Source organism: Rousettus aegyptiacus, unplaced genomic scaffold (genome assembly GCF_014176215.1).
Source record: "Rousettus aegyptiacus isolate mRouAeg1 unplaced genomic scaffold, mRouAeg1.p scaffold_m13_p_6, whole genome shotgun sequence".
Classification (NCBI taxonomy): domain Eukaryota; kingdom Metazoa; phylum Chordata; class Mammalia; order Chiroptera; family Pteropodidae; genus Rousettus; species Rousettus aegyptiacus.
The window spans coordinates 89,011,011-89,028,637 of NW_023416309.1; the positions used below are offsets into that span (position 1 = coordinate 89,011,011).

Consider the following 17,627-nt stretch of genomic DNA (forward strand, 5'->3'; position numbering starts at 1 on the left):
CATCTGACCTGGGTGGGTAATAGGTAGATATTGGTTCTGATGCCTAACATAGAGAACACTGGGGGGGCAGTTTTGAGAGGTAACAGGATTAGTTTAATATTGAACATGCTGAGTTTGAGATGTCTTATTTAAATTTCTTCCGGTAGAGACATCCAGGCCATACCTGTTGGGCATACGAGTCTAGAACTCAAGAGAAGTCTGAGCTGCATGTATGTAATTGACAACCTACATGCGGAAACCCAAAGCCATTGGCTGGGATTGGCTGGGGTCACCCAGGGCCACCATGAAGAGTGAAAAAAGAAGAGGGCCAGGATCAGTCTTGGAAGTCACCACTATTTCAAGGACTTGGCTTGGGCTTGAGGGATGTACAATTAGGAAGACTTGGGGACTGTATCATGTTTTTGAAGTCAAATGGAAATTGTTATTAATTTTTTTTTAACCTATCTTATACTACTTCCCATTTCTTCTGATTTCCACGACATAGTTCTGGGCATGTTTCTTAACTTCTGTTTCCTCAGCTTTAAAATGGAGACAATACTAATTTTTACCTTATAGGGTTCTGAGGACAAACAGAGTTAGTACACAAGAGAGCTTAGAGCAATCACTGGCTCACCACGTTCACTCAATAAATGTAAACCATCATCATTGTTTTCATCATTATTAGCCTAACAATGGAGGGGCGACTGTGTGGTTCATTTGGAGTTACATGACTCCAGAGGACGGAGCCAGGCAGAGCTGGGTTCTGACCTTGTATGGCCTTTACTTCTCTGGGCCTCAAGCTTCTTTCTCTTTAAATGGGGATGATCACACCTACCTCTTAATGAGATAACGGTGCACCGGAGTCGCACCAGAGGCATTTACTGTTGGTTAATTTGCTCTCCTTCTCTCTTCCATAGTCACTAGTTCAGTACCAGGGAAGTCACCAGACTGACACCAAGTTTTTTCCCCTCCGCCACCTCAGAAGCATCCTGCAATATAGCACTGTGAAGGCCCAGTGGGGCAGAGAGGTTGGTAGTTAAATATTTGCAAATCCTTCTCTAAAGTGACTTTCCCCCTCTTGGAGTTATCTTGAGAAAGCTGGACCATGGGCGGGGGGCAGGCAGGGGGGCGGCAAGCAAAGCAGCAGACTTCTGTAGCTGCAACTTGTTGTTCCGGAAGGAAGGTCTCACATCTTTTGTTTCAGCTGACTTTCGACTCCTCACCACACCAGACCGTCCTCTGTAGTCACCGGGGAGGTCCCTCTCAAACGCTGATCTGTGGTCCCTGTTCCATAGTCTGGCTCTTGCCCACCTTTCCAGCCTGATCTCCTGCCTTCCTTTCACGCCAAAACTGTGTCTGTGCCTCCACGCCTCAGGCCCCTTCCTCTGTCATGAAGGTGCCCTCCCCTGTGATCACATACCTATTTCATCCCCAAGAAGCACTGAAGTCACTCTGCCCTCCCACGTGGGATTGTTAGTACCCGCTTCTGTGGCCTCCCACAGACCCTTGAATGAACCTGCGTCAAACATCACAATACGATATATTTGTACACTTGTCCACTGTCTTCTGAGCTTCTTTAAGGCAAGGAGCCTATCTGATTCATTGTCGACTCTTCAATGCTTTGTACCATGCCTGGTACCACGGGCCTTTGTTGTTAGGAGAATGAAGAAATGAATGGATACGTGGTTGGACAGATGGGCAGACAGACAGACTAATGGAGCTTTTCAGCTTCACTGAAGTGGGAACAGCCCCCAACCTTATGCCCTAGCTTTTTCTGGAGGTGGGAAAGTGTATAACCTTTTCCCCTCACACTAAATTTGATCGCTATCAGACTAATAGTAAGTTCTAGGAGCAAGAATGGAAATCCCTCCCATCTCAACACCCCCCACCCCTGCCCAGAGAGCTTTATTCACAAGGATAGTCTAAAGCAAGGAAGGGCATATTCGTTTGAAACCTCCTATATTCAAGGGACCACGGTAATGCGGTGAGAGGAGACAGCCTTAAAGTGCTTTCAAAAAAGTGACTGTGCTTTTAAATCCATCATCGGTGTTATCATCTTCATAAGTTCAAAAGTCTCTGGTTCCTCTGATGGTTCTTCTTTAGAAGTCCTTTAGACTAGCGGTCCCCAAACTTTTTTGGCACCAGGGGCCAGAGCCCCTATGAGAATCTAATGCCTGATGATCTGAGGTGGAGCTGAGGCGGTGATGCTAGTGCTGGGGAGCGGCTGCAAACACAGATGAAGCTTTGCTCACTGGCCTGCGCTCACCTCCTGCTGTGCCACCTGGTTCCTAACAGGCCACAGACTGGTACCAGTCTGCAGCCCAGGGATTGGGGACCCCTGCTTTAGACTTCGACAGCAACAGAAAGGGAAGTATTGGCAGCTTCCTAGTAGGAAATTCTCTTTTTTGCCAGGATACATTGGGTTTTCACTATGTGGAAACCCCTGGCCCATAGGATGATCTAGGGCCAAATAAATCATACTAAATTTTCACAGCACTCTGCGAAAATTAGATTCAAATTCGAATCACCTTGAATGAGAAGAGAGTGTATAGAATGGCAGTTTTCATCCCTTTGATGAAGGAATCCTCTGGTCTCTGTCAGCATATATTGGGCCCACTTCCCCCTTAGTCATCACTTAGCACCAGCTGGGCGAGAGGCCCAGGTGTTGGATTGGACCTCCGAGCAGGTGGGCTGAGCTGGCTCCAACTTTATTGCATCATTCCTCGGGACAGGATGAGCCCCTAAGAATTGTGCGGTTCAAGGCTTAACTGTGAGCCAAGCCTCATCCCCAAATAGTCTCTTCTTCCTATCATCACCCTGCTTAATCCCAGGGTGGTCATAGGGCAGGGGCAAAGGAGGGAGTTGAGAGGGACAAGGTAGCACTGAGTGAGAAGACCCAAGCCCCATGGGAGGTGGGAATCTATGAGGCAACAGTTGCTGGGGGTGGGGGGTGGGAATCCAGCAACACCAGGCCAAGGACTATATCAGGGCTTTCAGAATCTTGCCCCCAGGACAGGAGGCACAGGCAACACCCAGCAGTGCTCTGGGGAGCAAGGCTCTTAGCCAGGGGTGTTGGGTGTAGATAGAACAATTAGGAAATGTGAGAGGATAGGGCTGGGAGAAAAGTGCTTTGTGGCTGCCCGTTTGGAAAACAAGGGCTTGAGGGTTGTTTGGGCTGCTTTGCAGCAGGCTCTTCAGTTAGTCCCCCTTTTGGACATCCCTCACTCCTATCTGCCCCCACCTTGGCCCTGGGACCCCTGCAAGGACAATGAATGCTTACTAGCTTGGTATGAGGTAATCTAGTAAGGAGACACCACTCTTTCCTAGCACCGAGGACCTGCCTGGTACCTGCCTACAACAGAGAAGAGTTTGGCTCTCACGGCTTACTCCTGCTCCCTAGAGCCTCCCTAACATGTCTTTCTCTCTCTCTCCCTGCAGTCCCACCCCCTGTACCTGTGCAATGCCAGTGATGATGACAATCTGGAACCTGGATTTATCAGCATCGTCAAGCTGGAGAGTCCCCAGCGGGCCCCCCGCCCCTGCCTGTCACTGGCAAGCAAGGTAGATTCACTCTGACCCCACGCATACTCCGAATTTCATCTGGCTCCAGGCTGTGAGAGGTCCCTGTGCCCTCTGGCCGCAAGTCTCCTAGGAGTTACGTACCTAATTCACTCAGGTTTTCCTAAGCCAAGACTGGTCTGAGAGTTGGAAATGCAGGCGTCTCTCCTTTCTCTACCGCCCATCTGCCAACAGAACCTTTGACTGTCACTAGGACATGTGCCCCACCCCATCTCCTGCCTCCCCTGCCCCCCGCCCCGTCTCCTAAACTGCTGCCCCTGCCCAGCCTCAGAGCAAAGAATAGCGGAAACAGAACCCATTGTTCCTACCCTTAAAACATTCCCCCACTTGCTCCCTGATTGCAACCCAGTGGCCCCACATTTCCACGGGCACTATGGCAGCCTTTCCACAGTCGTGGGCTCCCTGGTTGCCGTGCTCCCCACTGGCCTGCTACCTCACAGGCCCTGTAAACATTTGCATTTGTAATCCCTGCTTTAACATTAGGTACTGTTTTCTGTGCTTACCATGTGCTAGGTGAGATGTGTGGGACAGGTTCTTTATATGTAGTCTCATTTACCCTTCGCAACAGTTAGGAAACTAGACATTATTATTCCCTATTTGACTTATGAGGCAAGTGAGGATCAAAAACTTAGTAACTCACCAGGAGGACAAGGCTAGGAAAGGCAGAGCTGAGATTTGAACTGAGTCTTATCCAGTTCTCAAACCAGGGCTTTTACTCTCTCTGCTCTGTTACCTTCCATTCCGGCTGGAAAGGCTAAACATATGTGAAAAGATTCTCATGGGGACATAAGCCAGAGTGTAGTTAGATTGTGCGTGGCATGGTCAGTCAGACTTGAGGGAGGGGGTCCTGCTCCCAGGGGTGGTAAAGGAGGAGGGTGACAACTCTTATTTACCTGTATGCCTGCTCACTGCACTCAGGCCTAGATCCCCTGGGGATTTCCTGGTCCTCCTGAGGGCTGTTTCCTGAGCCACGAGTCTCAAGGACACAGCGTGGGTTCTTATGTGATCCCACAGGGGGCAGGTATGTGAACAGCGTTCTGATTGTAGTGCCCACAAGTAGAAAAGGATGTTCTCCTGGCTTGGCCATGCCGGTGCAAAGGAGAACTCCAGGGGAGGTGGGAATTGGGGCCCAGGACACACCTGGAGGAGCTGTGGTGTCTCTGCAAGACTGTGAGGGTCCTTAATAGCAGCAGAATTTTTGAGGCTGAAGTTACCCTGCTTCTGGCTATTTCATTTCCCTTGTTTTTCAAAATGCAGGCAAATGTCATTCATTTATTCATTTGATAGACAAGTGCTCACTGTTAGGTAGTGTGAATGTGAGTGGAGTGTGTATGTGTGTGTATGAGAGAGAGACAGAGGCAGAGACAGACAGACAGAGAGAGATGGGGGAAGAGGGTTCAGAGAAGCTCTGCTGTTCTCCGAGAGCAGTGTATGATTTCACATACCTGTGAACACTTGGCAGCCTGTCAGGACGTGTCCACATGTGAGGTTTTCTTCTCGCCCCTCAGAAGAGCACACTCCTGTAGAATTAAGGCGTGGGCACAGACACTAGGAAGCAAGGAATGTGTGGTCAGTGCTCTTTGAGATAGTTTAACCTTGTCGGGCCTTTGTTTCCACCACCAGAAAATGGGACTTTTATTTCCTACCCCAGTGATTATTGTGAGGATGAAAACGATATGTGTCGAATGGCAATGGTGCCCGAGGTAAAACAAAACACAAACAAAAAACATGAGGGGTTTAGAAGAAGTGCCTTGGCTACTGCCCTGTGACCTCTTCTCTCAGAGATCCTGCAGTCACTGCCCAGGCTGCTCCCCTGGCACCTCCCCCATCACTGGGCAGGAACCTCTGGTGGGAACTGCCCTAACCCCAAGCTGTTCCTCTGGTCAGGTCCAAGGGCTTCCCTCAGGTCTCATCCTTCAACCTGACCAAGTAGCTCATACCTGGGATCCCCTGGCCCAAAAGAGGTCTGTGAAAGTAAGGTGGATCTTTGAGCTACTTCCAATATTTAAGAAGTCCCACAGGCTTAACTAAAATGTCATGTTTTGTTTTGTTTTGTTTTGTTTTTGCTTTTGGCATTCTAACAGTTGAATGTGTTAGTTAATACAAGTTATCTCATAGGAAAGTAAATTGTAATAAATGCAGCTAGTTTAATAAAATATATTGTTTAAAAAACAGTTCAAGGGATACACAGGTAAAGGTAAGTCTTCGGTGAGGAAAGTTTGAAAACTGCTGACCTCAATCAGCTCTGCTCTGGCATATCGATTGGTGTCGGTGGTGCCATCAACATTGACAGCTGGGGCTCTCGAGCCAGACAGCCTGGGGTCTGAAGCCCGGCAACTCCACTGCCCCTCAGTGTGACCTGGGCATTTTAGCTCATCTCTCTGAGCCTCTGTTTCCTCGTCTGTAAAAGGGGCAGAATAATGGGACTTACATCGTAAGGTAGTGATGAGGATTTAATGAGACAGTTCAGATGGAAGCTCTTAGCCTGTGTCAAGTACATAGTTATCACTCAATGAATGATTGCAATATCGCTGTCGTCATCACCATCCCATGCTTTTATAGTGAACAATGTTAGTTTTCTTCTTTCATTGTTAACTCTCTTGACCTCTGAAACCCTCACCAAAATTTTCTGGATTCTTCCATTCTTGTCACCACCCGCCTCCCCCTATCCTGTCACCCAAACTGGTTTCTGTCCTGGGTTTCCTCAACTCAAAAGTGGGGCTGATGACTATTTTATAGAGTTATCGTGAGAAGTAAATGAAATTACATACGCAAAGAACATAGAAATAACTGATAAAATAATAACTAAAACTTAAGGAACATTTACTGTGTACCAGGCACTATTATAAGGCTTAATATGGATTAGTTTATATCGTCCTCAAAACAACCCTGTGAAGTAGGTCCTATTATAATCCCCAGTTACAGCAAAGAAAAGTGAGGCACACAACAGTCAGCGATGACTTGCCCAGTGTCATGGATTCAGGCCTCAAGCCTAAGCAGTCTGAGCTGAGTGAGTCTCAGTGAAGATGATTTCCCTTCTTTTTCCTCCCACCTCTTCTACTGAATCTTTCCTGACTGGCCCAGCCCAGCTAGTGCACTAGGAGCAGAAATCCCTCCCTCCTGGCAAGCTACCAGGGTCTCTGTCCATGCTTTCCACACCAGGTTTCACAGAGGCGCCTTGGGGGAGGGCGAAACCCAGGATTCTTCTTACCCCCAGCCCCACCCTCAACCTCAGCTCACTTTGATCTGTTTCGTATATTGAAGGGGTGTGTGTATGTGTGTGTGTGTGTGTGTGTGTGTGTGTGTGTGTGTGTGTGTGTGTGTGAGATGAGGGGAATTAAGGAAAGGGTTTTCTGCAGTGGAAAAAAGTTTGGAAACTACTCACCTGTTTCATTCATTTGTACTCTAGAATGTTGTCATAAGCATTATAATTATATATAACTATTATTGTAGTTATATATATATATATATATATATATATATATATATACACACACATACACCTTTTCTCCACAACTAGATTATATCTCTGTCTGTCTGTCTGTCTGTCTGTCTGTCTGTCTATCTATCTATCTATCTATCTACCTTTTCTCCTTAACTAGATTAGGAGTTATTCTGGCAGGCCTGGCTTGCCTGGCTTGGTGCTCAGGGCTCAGTCAATCTTTGATGAGGAGGAGACATACAGAGACTGCATCTGGAAAGGAAGATCTAAGGCCCAGAGATCTGCAGAGCGGAGTACGGAAGTCCCGGGATGTGTTGGCTGCCATTGCTAGAGGTGGCAGGCAGCCTTGCTCGCTGCCCCCAGGGGGCTGGCTGACTCTGCAGCTCCCAGAGGTCTCTGCCCTGTCTTTCTACGGCCCAGTCTTCCATTCTGGAGAGCCTGCTCACCCCCTCTGCTTTCCAGATTCAAGTCCCCGAAGAAGTGCTTCTTTTTCATCTCCCTCCCACTTTCTTTGGTGCAGGTGGACTGAAGGGAAGCACGGATAGCCCCAGAGTAGGTTGCCATCTGGCCTCCAATCTTGCTTTTTGATTCCTAGAACTCTGGACATAGGCACCCACTGCCTGAAAGTCCTGTTTGTTTCTCCTGTTGGCGAATTCTCTCTTTGATCACTTTTACAACTTTGTAATTATGGGCTGTAATGGGCTGGGATGTTTGAACGTCAGGGTAATTACTTTCCACTGTTCCTACCCCAATCCTTCAAAGAGAGGGGTGGGGAGGTAAGAAAATCTCCAGAGGAGGAAGTCTGCACCCTCCCCTCATGTTCTTCCGGACCAGGCTAGGCACAGGGTCTCATTCTGGGGATGAGAAGCACAAGGCCCTGGCAGCACCAGAGGATCAAGGAGTCTCAATTTTGTGACTGCTGGGGTGACCTCCACACCCCTTGGCCAAGTCCTGGACTCTGAGCGTAGCAGTAGGAAGCCCTCTCCTTTTCCCCTGGGGCCGCTCCCATACCCTGGCTTGGAGGGCTCTGAAGATTGGGGAGCTGCTTTTTGCCAGGGGTCCCCTAGGTAGGGTGGGCTTCCTGGGAGTAAGTGGGCAGGAGGTGGATGAAGGCTGTGACCTCTCACCTTCTTCAGTAACTACATTCTGGAGGCCTGTGAATTTCCAGTCAATGAGCCTGGCAAGCCTGGGCCGGGGCTGGGCCTGGGTGCTGGTGGAGGGCCCAGCCCAGCTCCTCAGGGACAGAGGAGAGAAGAGGAAGTTACCCTCCTGACCAAAACAGGGCCCCACTTGAGTGTCTCCAACACTGTTTCCCAGCTCCCCTGCCTGCTGGCTGCCTGTTCTGAGGGGCCCCCTGGCCCTTCTGCTGCCTGGGGAGTGGGGAGCAGGGAGCGGGAGTGGGAGCCGCTCCCCTGGCCTGCCGGCAGGAGACCTGCCCTGACAGGCTCTCCCCGGGAAGGGAAGCAGAGATCAAAGCACCGAGAGGGTGAGTAAGCCCCAGCACTGGCTCCTCTTCCTGCCACCACTACTTGCAGAAGGATTAACTCCTTCAGTGCCTGGAAGAGGGCCCCGGAGACTCCACAGACCCCTCTGAGCATGAGGGCCCAGCCTGGTGCCATCACTAGATGAGCTTTCAGTCGGGAAGAAGGCCAGAGGTGGCTGTGCTGGGCAGGGAGACCTGACACTAAGGCTGGGAGCAGCGTCCGTCCGTCCGTCTGTCCGTCTGTTGGCCCTTTGCCCTTGTGCCTCCGCCCCACCTCCAGTCCTTATCTCCTTTCTCTAACCCTCACCCAGAGCCCTCAGAGTCCTACTTTTTGTTCTCTTTTTACCTCTGCTCTGACTGGTTGGCTAGATTCTGCTTCCCCAAGCCTTCTCCTGGAGCGTTGGTGAGCATGCATGTGCACGTGTGTCCTCATGGGAACAGCCTCTCAGGTCCCTCCCCACCTGAGTCTTTAGTGCCACCCTCAGGGAAGGGACAAAGGGATAAAGCACTGGATAGGGCCTCCATTAAGTCCTTGAATTGGAGCCAGAGAGAGTTAGCAAACTAGAGTGTGGCAGGGAGAGAGAGCTCAGGAGATGGGCTGAGCCTGGGGCCATGGAGACCTTGGTTGAGAGCAATGTCCCAGGCTCTTGGAACTTTGCTTGCGCTGGGGGGATGCTCTGCAAGCTCCTCTGGTCAGGCACGGCTGGAAGGCCCAGCTCTATTCTGAAGGAGCCCTCCACCTCTCTGTCCTCCCTCTCCCCTTCTCCATACTGGGGACTGATCATCCCCCACACTTCCTGGGGGTGCTGGTCACTCCCTACTCTGTTTTCACACTTCTTAGTGAAGGCAGACTGGTGGGACCCTGAAGGCAGGGTCTTATTTGTCCTTAGCCCTAGGCCTAGTTCACCACCTTGTTAAGGGTTCGTTTCACTACAAAAGGAAGGATTGACTATTGTCCTTGAAGGCAGTGAGACCTGGGTGAGCTCAGGACAGGGCAGGGTATCCTAGTCCTACTGACTCCTTACATGTGTTATGTATGTATGTGCAGAGGTGTGGTATGCGCAAGGTCCTAGGAAGGGGAGGGTGTGTGAGGAGGTGAGGCCAGGGCACAACTCCTTGGCTGTGTCTTTCTCTGAGCCCAGCGGAACCTCTGGGGACCTCTGCTGTGTATCTCTGCAGGCCCGGATGGCAGGTGAGCGAGGAGCCAGTGCTGTCCTCTTTGACATCACTGAGGATCGAGCTGCTGCTGAGCAGGTACCCAGGGATATTGGGGTGTTTGAGGAGAGGGCTGGGTGGAAGAAAACAAAGGTACCAGGGGAAGAAGTCAGAACACAGCAGCCCTTGTGGGCATTTTCCTTCCTGCAGCTGCAGCAGCCCCTGGGGCTGACTTGGCCAGTGGTGCTGATCTGGGGTAATGATGCCGAGAAGCTGATGGAGTTTGTGTACAAGAATCGAAAGGCCCATGTGAGGATCGAGCTGAAGGAGCCCCCAACCTGGGTAAGCACACCAGCTCTCTAGACCCCAGCACCTGCTCTCAGCCCCACTTTGTCTCATGGCAACTCCTACCAAAAGCCCTTTGACTCCTGGAGTTGAAGAGACCTTAGAAACCCTCTAGGCCAACTTCGTCCACTAGCTGTGTTATCTCTGGGCAGGTTTCTTCCCTTCTCTAGGCCTCATCTACAGAATAAAGAGATTGGGCCAGCTGAGTTTTAAAGCTGTTTTCAGCTCTATAGTTTCATGGCACAGAGTAGCCAAGCCAGAATGAAACCTCGGCCGCTGAGCCCAGGGCTCCTAGCAGCCGGTGTTTCTCTGCTGGTTGGAAACCTCACCCAGCTGCTACCTGGGTAGCTCCGTCCTCTCAGAGGGTCCCTTTCCCCTTTTCCCCAGGCACACAGGTCTTTAGATAGTACCTGTCACAGCTGACGTCTGGAGGACCCTCTCCTCTGAGTGCCTGTGGGCAGAGAGGAGCATCTAACCCCACCTGCGGGTTCTTTCCTCTGCTCGAAGACTCAAGGGGACCTTCAGCTCTCTGTGTGTCTCCTGGGCTCCTCTGTGCCTTACAAATTGGCCCAGATCCTTCTAGAAGTATGACCCTTTCCCTCTCTGCTCACTCCCCGCCCCCCAGCCAGATTACGATGTGTGGATCCTCCTGACAGTGGTGGGCACCATCTTTGTGGTCATCTTGGCTTCAGTGCTGCGCATCCGATGCCGCCCCCGCCACAGCAGGCCGGTGAGCAGGGTGGGCTCCCTGGTGGAGGTGGGCATGTGTCTGCATGTAGAAGGGCAGGGAGCAGGAAGGGAAAGTATGGAAGGAAGGAGCCTTTATGCCCATACAACAGTTTATATCTAAATACGTTGGCATCTGACTTTGTCGATTTCCAGCAGCCTCTCTCCAAAGGTTTGCTCATTCATTCATTCATTCATCCAATCATTCATTCAGCAGATACAGTGAGCTCCCGCTCATATGCCAACAAAAGATTCTTTCTCTTGAGAGCTTTCATTTTAGTAGAAAGAGAAAGATGACGAACAAAATAAATAAGTAAAAAATATATATAGTATTTTAGAGGGTGATAAGTGCTAGGGAGAAAAGTAAAATGCAAACGGGGATAGGGACTGCAAAGGGGACAGGGCTAATTTTTTAAAGTGAGGCCAGGAATCCTCACTGAGAAGACGACATGACAGGAAAGACCCTGCGTGAGTGAGGGGGTGACCTTTGCAGATATCTGGGGAGAAAGTGATCAAGTGGAGAAAGCAGCAGTGTGACGGCCTTGAGGCCGAAGCCTGCCAGGATGTCTGAGGAGCGGTGAGGAGACCATGTGATTGGAGGGGCGTGAGTGAGAGGGCAGAGCAGGCGGTGAGGACGGAGTTCACGAGGGCCCAGCCGTTTTGAAGTGTTTAGGCCATTGTCGGGACTTTGTTTGAAATGAGAGCCATTGGAGGGTTTTGAACAGAAGGAATGCCGTCATCTGACTTAAGTTTTAAAATGATCCCTCTTGTCGCTTCGAGGAAACTAGATCACAGGGAGGCAAGGATGGAAATAGAGAAACCAACTAAGAGGCTACTACATGAATCCAGGTGACACTAATGGTAGCTCGGGTTAGGGAGGTAGCAGTCAAAGTGGTGAGAATTAGTTAGATTCTCGGTATACTGTGAAGGTAAAACCAACAGGTTTACTAATGGGTTCATCATGGAAAATGAGAGGAGTCAAGAATGGCACCAAGATTTTTGACCTGAGAAATTAAAAGAATGGAATTGCCGTTCACTGAGACAGGGAGGGCTGGGGAGGACAGGTATGTGGTTAGGGGTGATTAGGGAGTTCAGTTTGTGGCACATTAAGTTTGACGTGCCAATTAGATAATCTAATCTGAGATGTCAAGCAGGCAGGTGGATAAAAAGTGTCTCTCATGGGTCATCAAGGGAAGGAGAGCTTGATGAGTAGGAGAGGATGAGAAGGCTTGGCCTGCTTGGCAGAACCATATATGAGCTCGAAATTTTTAATTGGCCATGTGCTCTATCTGGGTGACTGGGAACCAAGTACAAGCTGGGGTCCAGGGGTGAGGAGAAAGGAGCCCTTGTCCCAATCTGAGCCCCACCCCTCTTCCCAGGATCCCCTTCAGCAGCGAACAGCCTGGGCCATCAGCCAGCTGGCCACCAGGAGGTACCGGGCCAGCTGCAAGAGGACCCGGTCTGAGTGGCCAGACTCAGGTAGCAGCTGCAGCTCAGCCCCTGTGTGTGCCATCTGCCTGGAGGAGTTCTCTGAGGGCCAGGTAAGGCAAGGCTCGTGGTTGACCTCTGTGGCTAGGCTGGGGAGGGAAGCTCGAGCTTCAGGGAAGAGGCACGTAAGGCTGGTATGGGTGCTCTGGCTGCATCTGTGTCCTATGTATCCTGCATGGGGCAGAGGTAGGTGACAGCCCTGAGGTTTGGTTATTTTTCTGGTCTTCCAGGGAAAGAGAACCATTGTTTGTTGAGTGTGTACCATGTGCCAGGCTCTGCAGTGGGTACTTTAGATGCATTATCTCCTTTTAGCCTCATGACCATGTGGCGTGAGGGTAGATTAGTTCTTTGTTCTTGGTGTAAAGCAGAAAACTGTCTGTTAAGAAACTTGCCCAAGGTCATATACAGCTACGTGGCAAAATCCAGGTTTACTTTATAGCAAAGCCCATACTTTTTCTATTCTGTTAGGAAGTCTTTTGCAAGTAGATGATAGCAAGGAGAGGCCAGAGGAATGTCTTGGTTCTCGGACACTCCTGTAGCTACAGATAACTTTGGTTCAGACCTCCTTGTTTTCTCCAGGAGTTACGGGTCATTTCCTGCCTCCATGAATTCCACCGCACCTGTGTGGACCCCTGGCTGCATCAGCATCGGACCTGTCCCCTCTGCATGTTCAACATCGTAGGTAGGAGGTGGGCCAAGGACTCTCCTGTGTGCAGGCAGATGGGTCTAGAACATGACTTCCCTCTGGGAAAGGGTTTTGCCTTGAAGCTGGGGAGAAATCAGCACTGCCTCAACAGTGTTTTAAGTTGTGCACTGTTTAGGGGTGCCTCATTTGCAGGGGAGAGCCATTCACATTGTAAACATTTTTATAATTTTAAAAAATATTTGTGTTTTTATAACAACTTTGTAGACTGTAAATCTGGATGATTTAAATTTTTCTGGCAATAAAGTATCCTATTCTAACAAAACCAAGATATTATGACAATTTTCTAAACGATATAAAGTATCTTGAGGAAAGAGAGCCTTTTTCTAATTCACCCGAAGGAGCAGTGTTGGCTTGCAGTGGCCCTGGGTGAAAGAACCCCGAATGACTCATGGGAGAAGGAAGTATTGCAATACACAGTGGAACTCCCAGGGGACAACCTGACTGGAGGGAGCAAGGGCATCCCAGGGCACAGTCAGGTTAGGAATGTCCTTGGTCCCCCAAACTCTGACTGAGCCCGCCGGCTGTGCAGGCTCAAATAGGTACGCTGTCGCCACACCTTTCTGAACATACCTTCTGTGGATTTGTACCAACGCCTGTGCTCTTGGTTCTTTCTTCCAGAAGGAGATTCATTTTCTCAGTCCCTGGGATCCTCTCGATCTTACCAGGAACCAGGCCGGAGACTCCACCTTATCCGCCAGCATCCCGGCCATGCCCACTACCACCTCCCTGCTGCCTGTCTGCTGGGCCCTTCCCGGAACGCAGTCGTTCGGCCCCCACAATCTGGTCCCTTCGTACCATCCCAGGAGCCGGACATGGTTCCTCGGCACCACCGCTTCCCCAGAGCTACACATCCCTGGGCTTCAGGCGAGCAGCAGCGCCTGGCAGTGGCTCAGCACCCCTTGACACAGGGTTGGGGGCTGAGCCGCCTCCAGTGCACCTCGCAGCACGCTGCCGCTTGCCCAGCGCCCCCACGCCGGGCCAGGCCTCATGACACCAGTGGGTCTGGAGAAAGCTACTGCACGGAACGCAGTGGCTACCTGGCAGATGGGCCAGCCAGTGACTCTAGTTCAGGGCCCTGTCATGGCTCTTCAAGTGACTCAGTGGTCAACTGCACAGACGTGAGCCTCCAGGGCATCCACGGCAGCAGCTCCACCTTCCGCAGCTCTCTGAGCAGTGACTTCGACCCCCTGGTATACTGCAGTCCTGAAGGGGATCCCCAGGGGGCGAAGACTCGGCCCAGCATGACCTCTCGGCCTCGTTCTTTGGACTCAGTGGTGCCCAAAGGGGAAACCCAGGTTTCCAGCCACGTCCACTACCACCGCCACCGGCACCACCACTACAGAAAGCGCTGCCAGTGGCATGGCAGGAAGCCTGGCCCAGAAACTGGGGTCCTCCTGTCCAGACCTGCCATTCCTCAGACACCACGTGAGCCAGATCTGCCTGCTCCTGATCAGCAAGCTGCCAGGCCCAACACATCAACCCCTTCAGGGCAGCTCTCCTACCCACAACGACCCAGGGCCCTCACAGAGCCAGCCCCAGACCCAACTGAAGCTTTCAGCCCCAGTCCCAGTCACAGTGGCCTTTTCCACTTGAAGAAACCCAGCCTCCCTGTCCGACACCCACAGAGGAAACGGCGGGGGTGTCCCTCAGAGCCCACCTCAGCCTCTCGGCCCCAGGACTTGACTGCACACCCAGTTTGCCAGACTTTTCCACATTATGGCCCCAGCCTGGCATACCCTTGGTCCCCGGAGGTCCATCCATTGATCTTCGGACCTCTGGGCCTGGACAGGAGGCTGCTCCCAGAAACTTCAGGCCCCTGTTACTCAAGTTCACAGCCAGCGTGGTTGTGTCTGACTCCACGCCAGCCCTTGGGACCACACCCACCTGGGGACAGGCCTTCCGAATGGAGTTCTGGCACCCCAGAAGGCAGGCCATGCCCTTACCCACACTGCCAGGTGCTGCCAGCCCAGCCTGGTGAGTTTTCAGGGGAAGTAGTGGGGAGAGGAGACTGGAGCTGGATATTGCAGAACGAACGAAGTCAGACAACAAGGGGTTGATGGAAGCCGAGACGTGTACATTTAGGACGACATTCAAAATACCGAACAACTGGCCCAGCATAGGATGCTGGCTGGAGTGCTCTGCCTCTGGCAGCTGTTACTTACCCCTTTGGTTGCCAGATCACAGGAAGATCTCAGGGAAGTCCTAGTGTGGCTGAGACATCAAAAGTCCTTGGTGTGGTTTGGGGCAGCAGCTCAAATAGAAGTGTTTTTATATTATAATACTTGGTACAGGCATACCAAAACATACAGCTCAATATTAGCTTTAAATACAAAGACAGCCAAGAAGTGTTCCTTGCCCTTGAGGAGACCATGGAGGAGAAATAATCACTGATATCCATAATACTAAGCCATATGAGAAAATCTATGTGAACGATACAAAAAGGGAAAAAAAGAGAGAGAGATAATGCGTGGGTTCCAGTAGCCCCCTCGGTCCTTAAGTTTCCTCCTCTCCCCTGGGGTGAAAGATTAGCTAGGGCTTCCCTTCTAAGCATCCTGTTAATAAGACCGACCTAATTTTCTTGGGGGCTCAGTGTATCCCTATTACTGTATTACAGCTGACTGTGATTATGTAAATCCTGAACTTTAACTTGGTATTTATTTGCTCAAATCCTTCTCTTCCAGAACCTTCTGCCTCCTGCTCTTTCCCATCTTCTCCCATTGTGTGGATGACACATTTCTTTGCCTACAGACATCACTAGAAGGATCCTTCAATCCCAAAAGGGGAGCCAGAGGTCCTAAAATATAAGACCTCAGGGAATCCTATAGGCAGGATCTGAGAGCTGCTATCATTCATCCATCCATCCATCCATTCATTCATTCCTTCTTTCTTTTTCTTTTCTGTATTGTGTGCTTGCTATGTGCTAGGTTCTGGGCTAGGTACTGAGGACATGGAACTTGTCAACCAGGAGGTCCAAGTCTGGAGAAGACAGGCATGCAAACAGTTACAGTAGAAAAAATAATCACTTTCATAAAGCCATGTAATGCAGACTTTGGTCATGCGTTTGATGATTCCATTGGGTCCCTGTCATGTAGTACTGCCAGTGACAGACTACCACCCCTCCCCCCAAACCCCCAAACTCAGAACTAGTTTCAGTGCCGCCTTTGTCCCCACTTCCCAAATCCAGTCAATGCCAGGTTTCGTTAACTGTATCTCTGCTAGCTTTATCATATTCTCTTCTGGTACTGATGGCCCCTGCTTATGTCCTAAGTGCATCCTAAAGATCGGGGCAGGAGCCTCCTAGATCTTCCCTTCCCTCTTACAGGGCCATGAAGTCTGGGCACTGGCCATCCCGTGTTATGTAGTGGAGAATTGTGCAGTACAGTTACCCCACCCACCTACCCTCCATACTGCTGCCAAGGTCAACTGTCCAGAAATATTCAAATGTTCTCTTTTGTCCACAGTAAAGAAAAATCCAAGCTGGTTTGGCCTCAAGGCTCTAGCACCATGTAGCCCTCATCTTCCTTCCCAACCTTATTTTCCATTCTTCTCCTTCCTATCCCTTGCCCCATCCATGTTTTAGCCAAACTAGGTCAACACCTCTTGCAGTTGCTGCAGCCCAGAATATTCTTCTGCCTTCCTATTCCCATAAATCCAATTCTTACCTATTCCTGCAAGACCAGCTCACTTATGTCCACTTTCAGGAAGCCCTTTCTGATTACTCCACTTGGACATGATCTCTCCCCTTCCCCTATTCATCTGTTATGACCCCAGTCCTATCCCACTGGCATTATTGCCATTTGCATGCACACTTTCTCTCCTACAAGGTTGTCAGATCCCTGCTTATTCTTTTTGGTCTTCTGTTTGGCACTTGTGGCAGGCCAGATTCATGAGTATTTAATAAATATTTATTGGGAGAATGAATGAAAAGTAAGTATTGGTAACATACTCTTTGTTATATATGTTTCTCTTTGTCTGGATTTTGTTTCCTTCTTCCTGTGTCCTTACTGGGGCCCTTCTCAGTTTTCAATGTAATCACCCCTTCTGGACACATTCCCTGCTCCTCCTCCCTCTCTGTGGTTCCTTCCCAGCCATACTCTCCTGCAGGTGATATAATCAAGCAGCTGGCCTGACCCTCAGTGACCTCCCTCCTCCCTTCTCTCTAAATGCAGGGTCAGAGGAGGAGCTTGAGGAGCTATGTGAACAGGCCGTGTGACATGTTCAGGCCTACCTCCAATCAAGAGTGTGCTCCAGATGACTTGGGGCGCTACCTGGCTCAGAGTCCTGCTCCTGAGAGAAGAAAGAACCTCCTGGAACCGCTAGAAGAAGAATGGTGATAGTGGGTGGTAGGAGGTGTTGTTTCCTGCTCCAAGCTCTGGACCTTGTCTGCAGAACACATCTGCAGCACAGCAAGTCTCTGTCCAGCAGGGAACCAGCTACTGTGTGGGCTGGCTCCCTTGAAGGCTGTTTTTGAGAACAAGAAGCTAGGTATGGGTAGATAGGTGTTTATAAAGGTGCTGCTCCTTCCCCCACCCACAGCAGGTCTCCCTGATCCCAAGCCTCATGTTCATACCAGCCAATGGGGCCAGCTGAATGTATGATCCCTTCTCACCTCCTTCGTTGGATGAATCCTACACACCAGCTTTAGTTCCCTGGCTCTTACCATTTTCCTTCTTTGCAAAAGGACCAGGAGCATAGGTGAGCCCCGAGCCCTAAAAAAAAAAAAA

At 50.5% G+C, this 17,627-nt stretch overlaps 1 protein-coding gene across 4 annotated transcripts in view; it reads left to right on the plus strand.

Annotated features, from left to right (window-relative positions):
- RNF43 (ring finger protein 43) overlaps positions 1–17,627 on the plus strand; it is a 60,437-nt gene extending 42,810 nt beyond the window's left edge. For 2 of the 4 annotated variants that reach the window (XM_016123089.2, XM_016123090.2), the window contains 7 exons: positions 3,418–3,540; positions 9,663–9,737; positions 9,849–9,980; positions 10,609–10,713; positions 12,089–12,250; positions 12,777–12,879; positions 13,522–16,371. In XM_016123089.2, the coding sequence (XP_015978575.2) occupies positions 3,418–3,540; positions 9,663–9,737; positions 9,849–9,980; positions 10,609–10,713; positions 12,089–12,250; positions 12,777–12,879; positions 13,522–14,960 (2,139 nt within the window). In that variant the 3' untranslated portion in view covers positions 14,961–16,371. Of the gene's footprint in view, positions 1–3,417; positions 3,541–7,107; positions 8,487–9,662; positions 9,738–9,848; positions 9,981–10,608; positions 10,714–12,088; positions 12,251–12,776; positions 12,880–13,521; positions 16,372–17,072 lie in introns of those variants that run through there. The other 2 variants (XM_016123091.2, XM_016123093.2) reach the window with 2 other exon arrangements.